Source organism: Ammospiza nelsoni, chromosome 6 (genome assembly GCF_027579445.1).
Source record: "Ammospiza nelsoni isolate bAmmNel1 chromosome 6, bAmmNel1.pri, whole genome shotgun sequence".
Classification (NCBI taxonomy): domain Eukaryota; kingdom Metazoa; phylum Chordata; class Aves; order Passeriformes; family Passerellidae; genus Ammospiza; species Ammospiza nelsoni.
In genome coordinates this window covers 29,686,051-29,706,257 of record NC_080638.1, presented here as the reverse complement: position 1 = coordinate 29,706,257, position 20,207 = coordinate 29,686,051, and the positions used below count along the sequence as shown (strand labels likewise).

At 41.5% G+C, this 20,207-nt stretch overlaps 1 protein-coding gene across 4 annotated transcripts in view; it reads left to right on the top strand.

Annotated features, from left to right (window-relative positions):
- RGS6 (regulator of G protein signaling 6) overlaps positions 1-20,207 on the top strand; it is a 247,350-nt gene that overhangs the window by 137,669 nt on the left and 89,474 nt on the right. For all 4 annotated transcript variants that reach the window (XM_059474818.1, XM_059474817.1, XM_059474819.1 and 1 more), the window contains one exon: positions 8,053-8,152. In XM_059474818.1, coding sequence (XP_059330801.1) covers positions 8,053-8,152 — 100 coding nt within the window. The remainder of the gene's footprint in view (positions 1-8,052; positions 8,153-20,207) is intronic.

Below are 20,207 nucleotides of genomic sequence, written 5' to 3'. Positions count from 1 at the left end.
AGATTTCAGAAGCTTTCTCAATTGTTTTACAATGAAAAACCCCCAAGGTTCAACATAGTTTTGTCCTGCATGAGAATGATTGATTAACTGATGGCCAGAACTCAAAGTGAAATTCAGGGTGTGGGAGCTGATCCCCAAAAGAAGACTTGGCAAAATCAAAGATGTTGAAACTAAACTTGCTTCTGGAATTTGTCAATTCAAGTTGGTTTGTGCAGGGTTATTTAGGATGGCAGCAGAGTCACAGATTTGCTTCTGGGCATTGCTGAGATTTGGTTAATGTGCTTCCCCCCCGTGCCCTGCCTGCAGTGGGTTGGACAAGGGGCCCGTCCGTGTGCGTGGGAGCAGCTGGGAGGGCTCTGCCAGGTCACCTACAGCATCCTGCCCTGCTGCAGGGGCCCCACGAGGGCTGTGCTGGCACGTCTGCTCTGCTCCTCATTCGTCACTGTATGAGCAGTCTGGAGACCTGCATAGTTTTACATTCAGGGCAGTGATGCAACAGAAGAGAAAATCTCTGCTGTTTCCATGGAAGCTTGTGCGTGGGACGCTGGCTGGAGCGAGGCAGCGATGCTGTCAGTCCCTGCAGTCAGTGACTTGAATAAACCACATCAAAGGAAAGCATGTCCTCCTATGCTCCCCCAAACACCTCTTGTTATATGGGGGCTATGGTGCATATGTTTCCAGAAGTGAAGCTCTAGATTTCTTGTTATAACTTCACTTCTTCATATTTCAGCCCATGCTGCTGCTTTCTTTTGATTCAGTCTTCTTTCTGCAGATAGTCATTGCAGAGCACTTCAGGTTTATGCATTCAGATCTTGCTGAGGGTGGTGTGGTCAGATGCAGTTAGTACTAGGTGACTGGTGACCTGTGAGAAATGGTCAGGGAGGTTCTGTTCTGTAGCTGGCAGATAGAAACAGCCCAAATGGTGCCAGCACCAGTGCCTTCCCTTAGCAGCACTGTTTAAAGGACACAGCAACTAACTTCTTCCTTTTTCCCCCCAAAGTGGTGATTCCTTCAATTCAGATGGCACACTGAAAAACAGTGTGTAGATCATTCCATCCTACAAATTTCCTGGCTGAAATAATCTTTGCATTTATGTGTTTTTCTGTGCATAGATTTGCATAGTTCATTAAGTTACACAAAAGCCACATCTATTAAATAAATAATATGTGGCAGAGGTGGTATTTTTTTTAAAATGTGACTTTCTTTACACCTCTGTCACAATTGTATGGCCACTTGGTTTCCACTGGGGTTTTATTTAAAATTCATATTGTCTTTTCATTGGACATTTATGAAACTTTCTTACTATTTTAAAAAGCTTAACATTTCTGCTTATGGAACAAAGCAAATATTTACCAGTGTAAATATTTGGTCTATTTTGGAGCTACCCTTAGAAAGTTTCTAATTAGAGCAGTTGTTCTTTCAATGGTGTAAGATCTCTAAAGCTGATTATGTGCATATATGGGGCATCTTTGCCATAAATGTAGGAAGCATGGGGAAAAAATGCAGCGCTGTTCACAAGACATTTCTATTATGATGCATAGTGGAAGAGAGGCCCAAGCATGTGCAAGTGTAATTACAGTAGCACAATCAATAAGCAAGAGTTTTTTATTTTTACACAGCTTTCTAACATGCCAAAATAGCTTCCTCTTTTAAGCAATTATAGCTCATGTAGAAATTGAGCTCATCGGGAGTTGTCTGTCAAAATGTTTTTAATGAAAAATTGAGTTTGCATAACACTGACACATTGATGTCTTTTGCTTCTCACTGTTGACACTGATGGGCTAAAAGCTTGATTTTTGGGGAGGGAGAAAATTGCATTAGTTCAGCTCATTTGGAGAATCTCTGTTTGCTGAATTAATTTGCTATGCTTTTTTTTCCTGCTGAATATTAAACCCTGTTTTCCAACTGTGCATTTAGTGCCTGAGGGGAATAGCTCCAGCTCTCATTTTCCATGACTATGTTTTCTTGTAACACAGCCTAGGCCTGAGCTGGGGGTGCTGTGCAGAGCTGACACTGTAGGCTGTGTTAGGGGAGGCACAGTCTGATCAAAAAACTGCTGCCTGGTACCTTCCAGACTCTGATGCTGCACCTCTGCAGCTGAGTAAGTGTCACAGTTTTTCCCTAGGGATTGTTTTGTATAATCCAATTGACATGGTGAAACCTGTCCCTCCATGTGATGACTTGTGAGTAGATGCTCACTTTTGTGAAGCTCTAGCTGGATTAGCAGCAGCATACAATTAATCATGACAAATGCCTTGGTGGTTGTTCTTCACTGGTACCTTCCCATCGACAGTAGAGATATATAAATGCTAAGGCATGTTACTGTTTTCAAGGTGACATTATTAGCTCTGTTTCACCATCCAATAAACATCTGAAGATCACAGTTAACACTTCCTGAAACACACTCAAAATTAAGGGAGATATGTAGTATACTCTGCCTTTATCTGAAATTTAAAAGGCAGGGAGAACTCCATCAGGAACAGCACAAGTTCCACAAGTGGCCTGACTTCAGCTGCCACTGGACATTGCTCAGGTGGGAAGCAGCCAAATGTCCTTGTCAGCTGACACGTCTGTGCTCTGCTGTCATTTGGTTTTCCTGGGACTGTGGAAGGTTGTCAGAGATGGGGAGCATGCCTTTCGTAGTTGTGTGGCATCTGCTATTCGAGGCATCCCAAGCCCTTGGACAGCTTTGAATTAAGTCTCAGCACCCCTGTGTAGTTCAGTATTATCTCTGTTACGCAGGAGAGGAGACTTGGACAGAAGCAGATGACGCTGATTGCTGAAGGCCACACCACAATTCTCCATCAGTGCTGCTCTGCCGCTTTCCAGCGTTGTCTCAGAGGCAAGGTTGTTCTTTCTCCCTTGAGGGTGCCAAAGGGAGCTGTATAGCCCTTATTTTTCAGGTTTTTCTTCTCGTTTTTTGAGCAGAGTGAAATTGTCTGGACCAGTGAAGGAAGTTGGCTTCAGGCATCTTGTCAAATTAACTTTCCTTGTCTGTGCATGCGTGGGCTGTGTGGCAGGAGTCAGCAGGTGCAGAATGCACAGGCACATCAGTAGTGTCAGAGGTACTTTTGGGAGTAAGAGCTGGCACTGTGAGAAACAGGCTCTTTTAAACTTGTATTTCAGTGAAAAGATCAAATGTGCTTGTAATCATTGCCATCATGCTAGCTGCTAGCAGACTGATCCTCTGCCCGTGTAGCATCCAGCTCCCCCAGTACGCATGAGAGCTGTCACTGGCCCGGCCAGAGAGGATCTTTGCAACTGCACAGTGCTCTCTCTGACCCTATGCATTTAATGTTGGCACTGATGAGTGATGCCTGGAGACTTTCCAGCCACAGGTTAGCTGGTGACAGGAGGCCCCAGGGGTAGGGTAGCTGCTGTGAGTAATCAGACAGGCACCTGGTACATACTGAAATATTCAGAAATAGGCAGCAGGAGCTTTCCTGCAGGGTCTGAGGGAATATGTACATCTAACTCAGATGCTAGAATATGAAAAGGGCACTGTTTTCCTCACTAACTCACAAAATAAAATGAAAAATGGGACCATGAGGGCCTCTGACATCATTATGTGTCACTCAGCCACAACTGAGTTGAGCCAGGGGGTTCCATTAGTGGAACTGGTGGTGTCTGGGTGTAGGGCTGCAGGAGGTGGGAACTGGCAGCTTTTCTTCTCCGTGTGTAACCTGACCTTCCCTCAGTGTGTCACCTTCAAGGCCAACCTTGACCAGGGCTCAGCAAGGCTGTGTGTGCTAACTTCCAGCAGAAGGGATGCCTGCTTTACCTTGGTGCTGGGAGAAAGAAAAGCTACGGCAAAGTTGAGAGTTGCTTTCCCTCTTAAAATGGTAATGAGATGTTGGGTGACACTGACCCAAGGTTGCCAGGCTGTAGCTGTTACAGTTGTTGTATTATGACTTAGTTATTCTAATGCATCAACAAATGTAGTCTTTTTTTCTGTCCTGCCTCAGAAAAAGGACTTCTCATCTTCCAGTGATAGACATCTTGGCTCTGACAGAAATTCAAGGTCTTCTACTTTGTGCCCTCAGCCCCCTTAGGCCAGCAGAAGTGCTGATGGTGGAAAAGAAGGTCTAATGAGTACCAGCAATATATGCATTAAATTCTCATCACATTCTGTGTAACAGGATACGCTGGTAACCTCTTATAAACTACCTGCAGTAGTTTATGTCTCCACTAATGTGGTCCTGAAGCCAGAAGCCCTTTTCAATACATTGAGAGTGGGATAATGAGAAATAAAAACATTCTGCATAAAAGTAGGGTAAAGACTTGTCAGCAACCAGTCAGGAGGAAAAGCAGATCTAGTTTGTTAGGCATACATTACAGTGGGTAGCTAACAGTGACAGCAGATATGTGAATTTCTCTGCCTTTCTTGTGGAGATACTGACCCAGAATCCACTTGGACGGAGGAATAACAATTCCCTTTACAAAATCAGACTAGATTGAAATAGCAGTGACCCCCAGCATACGGAAAAAACCAAAAAGCATTGCTCATTCTTACCATGACTTTTGTTGCGCAGAAATTAGTTCACTGAAGCTTGCTCGTTTAGGAGACATGAATGAGGAATGCTCTATTATACTTTTTTCTGCCTCCTGGCCTGATGAAATGAGCTGTCCAAGAACTCTCATTCCCTGTCTTCAGCCGGGAAAGCCTAAGGGGCATTTAATGACATGCAGAAGCTGAAGGGAGAGTCATTAGCACTCCAGTGTCTAGGTAACTCTCTTAAAAGCTTTGATGAAAGTGACCTTCACACTTCATGTGCCCTCTGCTTTCCCCCATGCTTGAAGCTCTAATGATCACTTTTTTTCTGCTTTGTCACTGTAGCGCTTATTTTGTGAAATATTTCCGTAGCTCAGCAGGAATTTGGATCTGGGTGGATCTGGCTTGCAGATATTATATCTGCAAGCATTAGGTGGGTGCAAAACAAAGGTTGGTGTAAAGGGTCAGATCTTCTCTTTGTAGAGAACTGAACAAAACCTGGAAACATTGCTAGATACAGATTTTTAATATTTTAATTAATACTTGATTATAAGTATATATTATCCTTTAAGAAAGGATAAAAATATCATCAAATGTTTCTTTGAGTATGCCATGCTGTCCTCTTTGAGCAGGGCAGAAATTTGCTGTAGAGCACAAGAAAAGTGTGTTTGGAATGGGAAGAGTATGTACAGCCAGGGGCTTGTAATCCTGTGGGCTCTTGGGTAGCAGCCTGAAAATTCTGGGCAGGCTGTAGGAGGATGATGTGTGTATTCATGTCTGGATCAAATGAGAGGATGGGACAGAACAGAGCGGTGGCATTTGAGTAGAAAGGGAGGGAGAAAAGAAACATCCAACAATTTAAAATAAAGAGAGCAATAAGTGCCACTAGTGTAGTCAGGCTAGAGGACAAGAGTAAGAAGGAGCCTTTTGGGAAGGAGTTATCTCTAGGGTAGCTTTGTTTATTTTTTTATTTAAAAATGCAGAAGGTATTTGTAACTGAAACTGAAATTAATAGCCCCATTTGAGACACCAATGCCTGCTTGATTGATTGAAATGGGAAATAGTTAAGGTAAAAACAATATATCTTTCTTTTAAGATAATTAAAGTTTTATTTTGTTTGAAATTGAATGTTTCTTGTAGTGTTAATGACATAAATCATGCTGGGGTTCCTTTAGCTTACAGTGAGCAAGAGAGTAAAAAGTTTATTTTCCTGCATGGAGGTAATTATTTTAGCTCATTTTTCATTCTGAACTTTTAATTCAGATAGAAAAAGAGAAAAAACAGTTTTACCAAATGTTATTCTTATGATTCTTGAAGCCCTGAAGTGTTCCTGGAGATGTGGGCTACTCATAGCACATTTCAGAGCAGTTTCCTCCTAATATGCATAGAAAAATCTTTCTCTGATGTCAGCTACAAGTACATACAGATGAAGTATGTGGTTGGTAACACAGAGGGATTTTCATTGTCTTGCAGAAACAGTTGTCTGGCTGACCTTCCTGGATGAACTCTAAGACTCAGAATGGAGTCAGGTTCTTTTCAGTGGTGCCAAGCAATAGGATAAGAGGCAAAAGGAAGAAACAGATGAACAGAAAGTTCCACCTGAACATGAAGAAAAGTGCTTTTAGTGTGTGGGTGACTGAGTACTGGAACAGGTTGTCCAGAGAGGTTGCGGAGTCTCCCCCACTGGAGATATTCAAGATTCTGGATGTGATCCTGTGCCCTGTGCTGTAGGATGACCCTGCTTGAGCAGGGAGGTTGGGCCAGATGAGCCACTGTAGTCCCTCTTGGCCTGACCCATTCTGAGATGTTGTGTCCATGCTTTGCGGGTTACTGAGCTGCCCTGTCACCCATAGGTCTGATCTTGGACTGCTGCAGCCTTGTAGGTCTGGGTTAATAACAAGTGATGCTGTCAGGCTCCTCTCAACAAAATGAAATGCTTTTTGTCCACTCTTTAGCAGAGCAGTTAATCTCTCCAGGTATCCTTAGACTGAAAAAAAAGCCCAATGCTTTGATCAGCAAACAGCTTTGCATACGGCTCTGGCAAAAGGGAGAAGTGGTATTAATTTTCATGGTGATTCATTTGTGGGGAAAGTATCATTATTCTATCAGAAATTAACTGTGTAGGTACCCAAAGCTCATGTAATATATTGAAAATGTCAGGATATTTTCATCTTTGTGATTTCATTCCCGCTGAGAATTTGTTCAGGACATGTTAAATTAAAAGTAATATATAAACAAGGTGTGAACAGTTCAGTTAAGTGGTAACCTGAGGTTAAAAACACAGTGATCAAATTCAGCGCCTGAAGTTGGCAGGGAAATTGTCTTACCACCTCGGGAAGGCTTGAAATTAAACTTGTTTTGAAATGTAGGTGTTAAATCTGTGAAGAAAAAATTCACTTGCATAAGTAAATGAAGTGGCTTCCCAGAGATGAAGAGAGCATGTTGAGCTCTGGGCTGTCTTTAGGAGAGAGAGGGACCATGCTCCCACCATGTAACCCCTCTGCTGTGGTTCTGTTTTGTAGCATCTGTAAGGAGGAAATCTTTTGGTAAAATCAGGGCTGTGCTCCCTGTCTGGCTGTTCTCAGCCAGCTGTCAACAACAGAGGGTGGGGCTGTGCTGCTGACTGCTTGAGCTAACAGAGACAACAGCTCTGGGGTTATTTTTGTTGGGCTTCTGAGACCTTATTAACTTGAAAGGAGTTTTTGGAGATACTGAATTTCTGCACTGTGCTTATGTTCAGGTTTTTGTTCTCCCTAGCATTGCCTGCAAGTAAATGCATGGCAAGTAGCCTTAAAAGGAACAAAAATCCCTTCCCATTTCAGGGTTAGCAGGAGGAGGATTAAGCTCCTTCCCCCAGTAATTGGATCCTCTGATTGCCATGGCTTTTGAAGATGATTGTGTATCTTTCTGTATGTGATAAATTATATGTGTGCCTGTGAACTGAAAGGTAGCTTGGCTTTAAAAATCCACTGAGTTTTTCCCTATAATAGTTTTACTTTTGGTTACTTATTTTGTGTGCTGACCATGGGACATTTAGCATTTTAGCCAAAAAAAAAAAAAAAATTAGGCAGGGGAAGTTCTCCTGCAGCTGTTCCATCTTAGACCCTTCTGAAGACATAGAAGGTTGGTGACTGTCTGGGACCCTTTGGAAAAAGAAAGCTCTCCCAAGGTTACAATATTGAAGATTCAAATCAATGTGGGAGCAGAGGGGAAAGTGGACTGGATGAGAACCTCCTTAAACTGGTTGAAGTGCAGTCCAGTTCTGGTGGTGGAGCAAACACCACCTTTCTATCACTCCTGGTCAGCAAAAAATCACAGTTGCAGTTGGATTGTCAGTATCCAACCATAGTCTTCGAAGCTAGTCTATGTTATCTCATGCTTTCTAATCTCAGGGTTTAAATTTGGGCAAGTAGCAGTGTCTCTACCTCTGTTTTTGTGCAGTAATACACATGGTATATTTGACACCCATTCTACCGGCCGGGCTCCAAAGCACTCATGGTATATAAGTGTTAAAGTCACCATTTTGCATAAACCACAAAGTATTTACTTTCTTTTGGCAGATTGAAGACATTGTTACAAGAATGCAAGATGACAAAACAGGTGGAGTTCCCATCCGCACTGTCAAGAGCTTTCTGTCCAAAATCCCCAGCGTGGTCACTGGTAAGAGCCGCAACTGGTGGAGAAGAGAATGTGAGCTGGTACTTGCTGGCTCTAAACAAACATACTGAAGCCACAAAAAAGAAGAGATGTGAGGGAAAAAAGCTCCCCTCTGCTTGATTTTTCTATATGTTGTTCTGTTACAGGCTGAAGTAAGATTCCTTACACCTGAACAAAGATTCCTTAGTTCTGTTTCAGTAAACAAGCATTTCTATTTCTTTGGGGTGAGTTATTAAAAAATGTTATGTATCAAAGTATCACCAGTCAGAATTATTCCCTGTGACAGGGGTAGGACAGTCTTAGCTAAGAGGTCAGGAAAGAAAATTGAAGTTGTTTCCTTGCTCATAGCCAAATACTCTTATTGGGCTTTGATCACAGGTAGAGGAATGTGAAATACCTTTTATGCATGTGTGCTGCTTTGTTAAAGCTCTGTGTCCAAAAGTGTGAATGGTGCAAAATGGGGAGTCAGAGTACAAAACCATCCCTCCATGTATTTCCAGACAGACTATCTTCCAATGCAATGAAGACCTCTGCCATTGATAGATGATGAGTTTATTCAGGGTGATGTAAATTGTATGGAGGATTTGTACTTGGGTTTCTGATATCTGTTTTCACTGACTCAGTAGTAGTGCTCCTGAAGGTTCCTGGAGAAAATAACCATTTATCTGATTTGAAAACTCACTCCCATAAGCTCAAGTCTGCAATACACAGACTGGATGTCTTAAGATTGACTCAGCTAAAAGAGGTTTCTGATATTCTGGTTAAAATTCATAGCTTTAAAAAGGTAATCAATCTAGTCACCAAGCCACTGCTTGTTACTCAAAAGGAAATAGGAGACCTCACAGGATTTTTAAACCATGGTCAGCAGTTCTCTGGCACGATGGAAACTGCTCCCAGTTCTGGAACAGCAACCGCAATTGCATCGTCTTGAAATGGCTGGTTTTCACAACACAGAGAATTGTGAAAAGATTAAGATAAAATAACAAAAAAACCCCTCTCTCCAAAGCCCATAGAAATTCTTATATTTCAAGGGGAACAAGCTCGGTATCATTCCCTTCAGGTGATTTGAAGGCAGCTCCCATGGACAGTTTAAGAAGCCTCTGAATTTGAAAGCATGGGAAAATAACAGGCCAGTGGAGAGCCCAAAGTTTTCTCCATTTGTTATTTTTCCTTTCAGATGCATAGACCTGCCTATTTGTAGACCAAAACCAAAAGCAAAGTATGTATGCTATCAGTGATTGACTGTAATAGATAGGTGAAGAGGCAGGAGCACCTACATTTGAATGGAAGCTGAGGGCACTGGGTTTGTTCAGTCTGGGGAAGGAAAAGCAGAAGGGAATGAGAGGCTACAAAGACAGGGTCAGATCCTTTCTCAGGAGTGCATGTTGAAAGTACCAAAGACAATCTGCACAAGTTGCAGGGAAAGAAATCCCAGCTAGATTTACATATAGGAAGAAAGTTGTTTACGGTCAGAGCAGGTGAGCATGGGCCCAGTGTCCCAGAGGAGCTGTGGAACCAGTGTTTTGCAGCTGTTCAGAAACCCCTGGGCCCAGCTGAACTGAGCAGTCTGACCTGACTGTTCATTTGGCCTTGCTTTGTGTGAGGGTTGGACGGGACAACTTTCAGAGAATCCTTCCAACCTGAATTACTCTTACAGTCAGTGGATACTCAGTTTTAGTGCTTGTCTAATTCCACACAATGTAATGAACACAGGAGAAGAACTTGAATTTTCAAAAACTTCGTACTTCCCCTTGGGAAGAGCTCGATTCTAGACCATGGCATTCTCACACACTTTATTTCTACCTGAAAAATGGAACAGCAATGCTGAGACGGGATTTACGTGGCAGGCTCACAGTGACTGTGATTAACAGGGATTTATTTTTGCTTGACACTTCTATTGTAATTGCTTCTCACAGGAGAAATATAAAATCTTAAAGGAAAAGAAATATTACAGGAGTGCCTCGGTGCTCCAAACAGGCAGCTCTGTTTATAGTACAGCGAAGTGGGTGTTTGATTTAAGGTTTGAATACCAGGGAGAGAACTGCTCTTCTGTTTTGCTTTCATCTGTCCTGATGCCTTAGGTGTGAATGAGGTATTGGGTAACACAAGGAGAAAAAGCCTCAGGGAGTTATCAATAATGGTCCTCTCTTGACAACAGAAATCTGGAAAAAAGGATGAAAAAACTTTTTTTGAATGTATGATGAGTTTGTGGAGGTATACTGTGCCAAAGACACATTTCAATCTGCTCTGGAAGTAGATTTTCCTCTCCCCTTCCCAGTCTTTGGCTTGCAGTAGGTCAGTCAAAGGAGAACATTTCACATCATTATCTTCTTGGTTAGGTCTTCACTTTTATAGGCAAGCCACAGAGAATGAAAGTAGGATGGGACCAGTCTGTGTGGCACCTGTGTGCATGTGTCAGACATTGTCCAATGTTCAGTTCAGAGTATGGAATATAGAAAAAAATGCCTGAGGGCAGTTTTTGAGTAGTGCTGTGATCCGTGCCCAGAATGGGTTGTCAGCCAATGCACATAATGGCAGCTGCTGCAATAAATGGAGTTGCACGTTTCTCTTCTAGTGAGAAAAGATTTTCTCAGTAAAGCTTTTGTTTCTGTAGATGAATTGTTAATTCTGTTTTCGCAGTTATCAGACTGTTGTAGGAACATCTCATTATTCTAACCAGCAACAAAACTGGCTTTCTGATCTTCTTTTCGATTTTCATATAATTGCATCTTAAAAGTTACCTCATTTTTGGCAGGAGGACGAAACACATATACTTTTTTCTCCCACTGGTTCAGACTTGGTCTTATACAACATTGCCAAAACAAGGAAGGAAGGAAGTGCTGCAACAGCAGAGCTTTCCAGTACAAAAAGCCTCCTTCACACTTCCCAGTTTGCTGCACATTCCCAATCCTGCGTATCAGCGTCTTTGCTACCATAACCCAACGGAGACATGCAGTCTAAAACCTTTGCACTAGTCTGCCTTCCTCCCAAGAGGTTTTGATACAGCTTCATTCTGATCCATTGATCCATACATCCATTCTGACCCCTTCACTTGAAGCTTGGCTGTCCCCACAGCTCCATTTGGAACGATACCTCGTCCCAGCAGCAGTCCCATGGCCGGTCCCTTGCTCCTGCACTGCTCCTGAGCCTCACCAGCGCTCACTTGTCCTCCTGCTCTGCTCCCAGCGCTGCCTCCGGCGCTGTGGGTGGATTGATGAGTTATGTCCTGGCTCTCCTGGCATGGATTGAGTGCTGCCGTGCAAGCTTAGTGCACACAGCCCTGCCAGTGCACTTCACTCCTGTCCTGCTATGTCTGTCTTACATAAGCCCTGGGCCTCTCTCAGCAGAAAGTGACAGTTTCACTGAAATGTGCCAGGTGGCCTGTCGCTACTAGAGACTCATGAACTAAACCAAGTTTAAATTGCTGTGTGTCTCTGTCTGAAGAAGCCAGCATGTGTCTTGGCAAGTGCCCATGGATTTGTCCCAGAACACATCAGAATGTCACTTACTCAAAGAAAATGCATTTGGCTGGAGTGTGGAAATCCCACAGTGTTGTGAAAGAGAGACTTTATTATTGAAAATGTTCCCTGATGATGTAGTTCAAAACAGTCAAGTTCTGCTGGAGAACTTTATACACCCATTGAGAAATTGGCTCCCTTGGGGCCAGTCTGAGGGTGTTTGTTGCCTTTTCCCTTCAGAGGAGGTCAAGCACATCTCTCATCCAGATATAGCAGTCACAGGCCCAAGGGAGAAATAAGTTCTTCGTGTCCAGAGTTTGAAAGGCCCCTGTTCAGGTGAACTGTGCAAAAAAAAAAAAAAGGTTGTTGTGGCATGGGGAACAGGCTTAGAACTGGCAATGGTGGCAAGAGCCAGCATCCATCACCTAGCAGGGCCTGGAGAGCAGACTGCAAGGCTGAGTGCTTGGCCAGAACATTTGCTTTCTTAATGCTTCTTTTCAGGGATAGAACTTGCCTTGGTATCTTATGGAAACTATGGTTATTGGGACCAGAGCCTCCATGAGCTGCCTACCAATAGATTTGGCTTCCCTAGGCTGTCTGTCCAGCTGCTTGCATCACCTTAACACAGGGCTTTCACTACAGGACTGAGTCTGATACAGATTTCCCTCAGCATTTGGGTAATCTTATTCTAGATATTTTCTGTCTTTCCTCTGTAGTTCTGCTTTGAAAAATAGGACACTTGAAAAGTGGTACTGACTCTGTTTCAGACAGTTAATAGATGTAGATAGTCCCAAATCTAAACCAAGTTCAATCTTCTGCTCAGCAGGAATTAGTCTATTTAGTTAAAACAAGCAAAAACACGCCACTAACAGAAAAACAAAAAAAAATTCCAAAATTTAAATCAATGTCCAAACTAATACTGGGTGTTTACAGATTTGTGAAGGATATAAAGAACATGCTCATGGGTTAAAAATTGACATATGTTTATATGTACATACTTTATAGTTTTTGATGGTTTTCCACATTTCTAAAGAGCAGATGCTGCACAGTAAATTCAACAGTTTAGCAATTGCTTGGTGGAAACTGACTTGCCAAATACAAGTTGGTTGGGCATAGAAATCCATTTATTTCTCATAAAAAATCAATTGTTCTGAGCAAGTTGCATTTAAACTAATTCAAGTGAAGACTAGGCTTCTTCATAACAACTTACATTTCCTTCTTTTATGCATCTCTTGAAATTTCTCCCAGTAGAAATGTAATCCCTCCATCCCTCAATAAGAAGTCTAGTATTTCAAAGCTGCCCTGAATCACACAGCATTAGACATGGCAGCAATTACATGAGTAGTACATGTCTTGCTATTACTTTTTTTCCTGTAGCTTTCTCTTAAGCTCTCTACTTGCATGCCAGGAGACAAATTAACCCAGTTAAGGAGTCAGACTCTTATGCTGTGTTCATCCTCAGCTCCCTCCTCCCTTCCTTTTTCTCCTTAACTGCATCCTGCTTCCTACCTTTCAAATGGTGAGAAGGATGAAGGAAGAGAAGATGAAAATCAGCTTCCTGAAGTGTAGCAATTTTGTGCCTGTTGTAAAGATGCAAAGCAATACCTTGTGTAGCAAAAGCTTAAAGGATTTGATTTCCAAGGACAAGGGGGATAGCACATTAATCAAATAGGATGTGGTCATCAAAGAAATAAGAGAAAGCAATCAGAATTAACATTTGAAACAATGGATATGCAATATATCTCTCTGTGCATCTGCACATGTGTACACCTAAATGCATGTAAATAGTGTGCAAGTTTTGTTAAGAATAAGCCCAAGAGTGGTTAAGTGTTGTATGCTAGAAATAACCAAGGACAGGTTTCTGCATTTGTAGGTGCTGTGCAGAGTGAGGACTGCTGGTGTTTGTGTATCAGTTCCCTCTGCTGCAGCCAAGCTGCTGTTCAGTTCACATCATGCAGCTGCTCACCTTCCTCACAAGTGCTGTGTGTGTGTTGTGCTTTCCCAGCTCAGGGGGAGTGCATGTGGTGCATTTTGTGTCCTGCTCGTTCTATAGCAGCAGTCCTTCTGTGCTGTGTGGCATAAACCCAGCCCAAATATTGGGGTATGTGTGACTTGATAGCTACTCTGGGCTTGGAGGAGAAGGATGGTTTTCATAGCTGGCTGTTTTGTGTGTGTCATTCATAATTCTTCATCCTCTTCAGGACTGCTCATCTCCAAAAAAGCATGCTTGTACATCACATGAAGCTTATATAGCCCATAAAAAGTGTGCATGCACTGTAGAATAAATCAGAAATGAATAAATAAAATTAACCATCTATTGAAGTGAAGGGAGATGACCCATCTTTGTTGATCAGCATCAAACTCCAATTTATTGATCTCACTCACACACTTTTATAGTGGTGTTAATTAAGCTTATACATATTGCAAAATCCGAGATCATAGGTCACAGATTACACACCAACCCCTCCTTTTGTTTTCAATAGCTGTGGTTTGTTATTGAAACCAAGATTTGTGTTCTCACCCTGATATTAAAGTTCTCAAGGCCTCCATGTTTGTCAACTTTTGCTTTCCCAAAACTTATCCAAGGACAAGATATTTACTTGTTATTAAAAACAACCTGAGAACTTCTGCTGTTTACATAAACATGCCTGAGAACTTTTGTTGTTCATAGAAACAGGCTGTGAGAATTTGCACCTCACAGCTGCCTTTTACTTTTCCATCAGCTGTACATGATTATGGCATGTCTGAACAAAACTCTATAAACCATTTCTGAGCAAAATTCTCCAACAACCATCACTTAAAATTACCAAAATTGGACACTCTTCATAGCTGTGTTGTTTCATATGACAGCACTTGAAAGTAGTTGCACCTGAGATGAAAAATATTGGAGGAAGTGCACATCACAGCAGGACGTGCATTAAAATTTGGCTTAGGCCACTGAAACACTTAGAAAACCCATCCTGAGGCTTTAGTATTATTTCAGTCAATAAAAAGGTTTCTTAAGTGCTAAAGCTCAGTATATGATGAGAAATTTAACTTCCATATATTAGAATTGTGAACGTCCTTCCTGGTCCTGCTTGTCCTTGCTGTATTTGAACCTCTGCACCTGTCAAATGAAGCTATGATAAATCAGAGACTTGAATAATTATGCTGCATGGATATTCCTGTGGCCAAGGAAACGACAATGAAAAATTACCCAAGTCACCAAATGATCCAGCTTTATCTTTCTGCTTTTTCTGGATATCAGAGATTATGTCAGAAAGAAAAGTAAACCCAAGACAACCTTCCAGTCATGTAGGCAAAAATTAGACCACAAAATTACAATTTTTCTTATTTACGAACATGATTATAAAAATTGCTGGACTGGAAAGCAACAAATGAGGGCTATGAGCCTGGAACAAAGCAAATCTATTAAAAATTGCCTAGTATTTTTTCTCTACCAGAATTTGCTTTTTGCTGAAGGACTTTTCAGTCTTTCAGTTGAGACTAAAAGCTGGAGTAGAGACAGATTGCATGACAAACTACCTGTTGAATTCCACTGTTTAGATGAATTGGTAATTCAGCTACAATAACAAAAAATATTAGATATTAAGAAGGGTCTTGTTGCTGACTGTAGTTTTATTCTGAAACACAGCATTTAGCTGATGGAATATTGTGGCTAATGAATAAAGCATTAAAAAGAAAAGTCAACAATATTTCAATGCCTGTAGTAATACATAGGGATGAATGATTAATGTTTTTCTGCATTCATCTCATCTTCAAAAGCACAGCTTTATTACAGAAGGTTGTTTCTAGATCTGAATGACACAGCAAAAGAGCAGAGATTAATTATAAGAACTGTATGGCTTTGTTTTTTGGATGGGAGTGCTTAACAGGCTGCACTCAAGCTGCAGTACTTTGCTTCTCCTGTCTTCATAGCAATCTGGGAGTTGTGTGGTGAAGGATCTACCAACACGGTTTTGTTTTTTCACACCTCTTGCTTTGGTTCTGCCCTTCCTCCAGAATTCCTGTGGGCTGCAAAGCATCAGATTCACAGCAGAGCAGCTTTGCTCCTGCTGTGCCTGAGAAGCCACATCACCCCTGAGGAGGATGTGGGGCTCTGACCCTTTGATAAGCCAGTTTTACTTTGAGGTAGTGTAAAAGCAACAATATGTGACAGCACAATGATAATCAATAGCAATGAGAAGGCACAAATATTTGAGTAGATTGAAAACCATTACTTTGAATCTGTTGCTTTAATTCAATGTCATTCCAACCATTAGAAAAAGAACCAACTCATATTATTGGGTAAATACATCTGCCTCTTTATTCCATGCACAGATTCTCTTCATTGTTATCTAGAATTCTTTGGTTTTTTTAAGTCAATGTAAGTTTTAGAGTATTATTTATTGGGTAGATTCTAACTTGCATTTTAATTAAATTTTTTTTGCAAAAACCCCAAGAGTTTCTTCTAGGATTTAAATTCCCTGACTTTAATCAGTGTGTTGTTTTAAAGAAATGCAGAAGTTAGCTTCAATAACTGTAAATCCAGGCTCATAAATAACTTCTACATGTTAGGTTTGATAGGTGAATGTTGTATGTTTGATATATCTCAGTTACAACACTGAAGTTACTATTAATGTAACTCTTGGGGGTGAGGTGAAAACGAAGGGTTGGCTTTGCATTTTGCTTTAAATAGTACAACAAATTACATAGATCACCAGTTTTTTTTTACTACCATAAATAGCCAGAAATCACTGCTGCCAAAAGCTGCGCTGGGCAGTGAGAATACATCTCCACAAGAGGCTGTAGGCAAAGGAGGTTGGCATGGTTCTAGATTGGACAAACTAGGCCTGCTTGTGTGAATACCCTGAATGGTTGATGAATACCTTGTTTTATTCTACCTGTTCCAGCAGAAATACACAGCTCTTTGGTCTTTTATGTATTTGCACCTGAAAGTGCCATAGATTTGGCTTTAGAACCTTCTATAAGAGCAAAGAGGAAAACAAAAAGCTTTCAGGCTTTCCATGCATATCCATTGCTATAAATATATACATTTGCATGTTTTCTTTGGCTTTTTTTCCCTGCGTGGATAAATCTCTCAAAACTGCATGCTGGCTTCCCATGGATTTGTTTTGAATATGGTGTGAACTGATGAGCTTGGATATTTTTGATGTATGATTCACTACCACATGCAGAGAAGAAAATTGTATTTTGGTCCTGCAGAGCAATAAAACTAAGCAATTAGGTCTTCATTCGGTTAATTCCTGTATGGTTGCTGGGTGCTTTCCCACAAGAGAGTCTCAGGATTCAGCTCTTGCAAGGTCACTTGCACTGTAAGAAATTTCTCCATGTAGATAACTACAATATGACCAGGACTGCAGACTAACTCTTACCTAGGAATTGAGAAGTTGGTAATGTAACATGCTAAATATACTCATAGGCAAAAAAATAACATAGACTGATGAGAACAGTAACTGGTGTTTCTAGCAGTGGAAGGTTTTACATCCAATTATTGTAGGGTGTTGTGTGGTATTGCATAGAAATTCTGTTATTTTTGCAACTATTTTATTGTGGATAGGATCGTCTCTCTCAATGGTCTTATTGTTAGTTTGTTTGTTTGTAAACTCGATTGCTTGCTGGCTGATACCAAAATGGTTGTCAAAATCACTGAGTGAATAATTTTTGATGAGTTTTCCTTTCATGATGTTTTAATTTTGCCCTAACTATTCAGTAAGTTTCATTCCTATTTCCTGAATAGGTTAGACTCGTGGGAAAAAACACTTTTTAATGAATGAGATCTGCCAAATGTCCAGTGTTTTGTTGAATGCTGTCTATGTTTTTTCTCCTATGAGAGAGACAGTAACAGGTGTGCTTTCTAAGGAAGCAGTAGTAGCCATAGAAAATAAAAGTTACTATGTTCTGATAAAATTTTGATTACAAGGCTATCATTACTGAAGCTAATGAATTGGACTGTGGCATATTCATCAAAGCTTATTTCTTTTATCAAGTACAAAACTCCCAGAATCTGAAGACAAAATCTTTTAAAATATTATTTATAATTTTGCACTGCAGCATCTCATGTTCATTGTTTACGCCATTGCTACATGTGCAGTACATTAGAATTTGGTTTTGTGTTTGTTTGGTTTTTTAAGTAGGAAGAGTTGAATTTAGAGCTCCCAAGAGCATCAGGTCTTTGACACTCCAGCCTCTTGTTCCTCAGTCTGTCCTTACATCCAGGGTTGCCCCATCCTAGATGCAGAATCCAGCACTTGTCTTTGTTAAAACTTCATCCATTTGGTGACTGCCCAGCCCTGTGATTTGTCCTGGTCTCTCTGCAGGACCTCTCTGTCTTCAAGGGAGTCAACAGGCTCCTCCCAGTGTAATATCATCAGCAAACTTACTCAGTATGCCTTCAAGTCCTGCATCCAAGTAATTTTTGAAGATGACAAGAATTGGCCATAAAATGGAGCCCTGGGGAACCCCACTAATGACCAGTCACCAGTCTGATATCTCCCCATCCACTATCACCCTTCACGACTGACCCGTGATCCTGTTGCTCACCCACCACTTGATGTGTTTATCCTGCAGGGTGTGGACCTTTTGTCCAGAAGGATCCTATGAGAGGCAGCATCAAAAGCTTTACTGAAATCCATAAAAATTACATTGACTGGCTTCCTTTAATCAACTAGGTGGGTTACCTTGTTATGAAAGGAACTTATTGCTGTTGACAAGCAACAGATCAAGAAAGGCATCTTTCCTAGTACCTGTATCATGAAGTTACCATCCAGGTGTTCTGGGGATCTTTTGGATCTGTTTGTGCCAGCTGTGGGGTATTCCTGTAGTACCTTAGCGTGTTTGGGCACCATCTCTGTCAATGACTTCCTGCTCATTTGCTCCCTGCTCAGCCCATTAGGCTGAGGTGCCTGAGGCAGGTGTTACTGTAGCCAGGCATCATAGAGGGAGAGCATCCCCCTCACAGCTCAGGAATCCCCACGGCTGGGTGCTGGCTGAAAGCAGGTTGGCTGGGAATAGACCTGAAGCCTTGAGCTCCCTCCTCTCTGTGCTGGGGGAAGCCTTGATGCCTTCCTGAGGCTCTTAGCATCATTATTCTGTAGTACTGCTCTACCTTCCTCATTCCTGGCAAATTTGTAAGGGTTGTGACATTATAGTTAGGGAAGAGGGGGGAGAGATCAGAGCAGTATCTAATGCAATCAGGGGAATAAAGATCAAGAGCGTACCTCTTGCAGCCTCTCTACTGTAGTCAGCCTGCTTCTGGAGCTCTGTGCAAGTTAGATTTGAGCATAACTTCTAATTAGGTATCTGGGTCATGTTTGACATGCTCTTGGTTTGGCATTGACGTTTCTGTGCTCCTACTTAGCTCTAAATTTGCCAGCTGTTTTCCTTAAATAATTCCACTTTCCACTAAAGGATTGTGTATCTTATGTAATTACACCCACAGTAGTGTGAGGCCAGTCACAGGGACACAAAGGTAGAAATAGCTCAGCATTTTACACCAGCCTTGGCATTCCTTAATGGAATCATTAAAATTTGGATTCCCATCTCTGCTGTGACAAGCTTTGTTAGCTCTGCTGAGCTCTCATTCATAACATCTAGACTTTGTCAGTTTAGGTGCAGCTCTGGAAACAGCTGTCCTCTGTTGCGCTGAGTCCTCTAGGCCTTGCCTGTCAATCCAGAAATGTCAATCCAGATCAAATTCCTTTTCATGACTTCTCTTCAGCAGTCAAAGGATTTGATACCAGTCTGGATAGATTCAGGGAGTAGTTACATGAATTTTATTCAAATAGTCTCAGACCATGAAGCATTTTCTGAAACAGGGATTCACATTATGTGAGCTGAACTAGTCACAGCACTTTAGGTGCAGATTGTGAGGGTGCTGGAAAAGTCATGCTGGGGTGTAGAGTACCAGACCAGGAAAAAACTTTGCATGTGCAGTGACATGCTAGAGATTTGTCAGTCTGAGGTGACTGTTAAAGCAGGGTTCATTCCATTAGAGCCCATGCTGTTGAAAGAAACTTGAAAAAAAAAAGATGTTTCATTTTGTCAATCTCTCTTCTCTTTTCTGGGATTCATGGGCTATTCTATTCCTAGAAAAGGCAATGCCCATTTTAGGGACAGTTTATTTGAGAATTGCATCTGCAAATTGCAGTAGATGCCTTACTATCCCATTTTTAAAAATAATTCTCTTTTAAAATGAAGAAATCCTGATGCTGCTCCTCCTAATTCACTCTTTAGTTCCTGTCTGTTCTTTTTGTGTGTGGTACCTTCCAACATTGGCCTTGCTCACTATGGTTTCTTCAAGCCCATCTCCGAATGGAGTGTACAAGAACGATGGAGAGGGACTTGCATGGCTCAAACTAAAACAGAGTAGGTTTAAATTAGATGTTAGGAAAAAAATTCTTTACTGTAAGGGTGGCAAGGTACTGGAACAGTTTTCTCAGAGAAGCTGTGGATGCCCCGTCCCTGGAGGTGTTCAAGTATAGGTTGGATGAGGCTCTGAGCAGCCTGGTCTGGTGAAGAGTATCCATGCCTATGGTAGGGGGGTTGGAATGATGATTTTTAAGGTCCCTTCCCAACCCAAGCCATTTTAGATGATAACA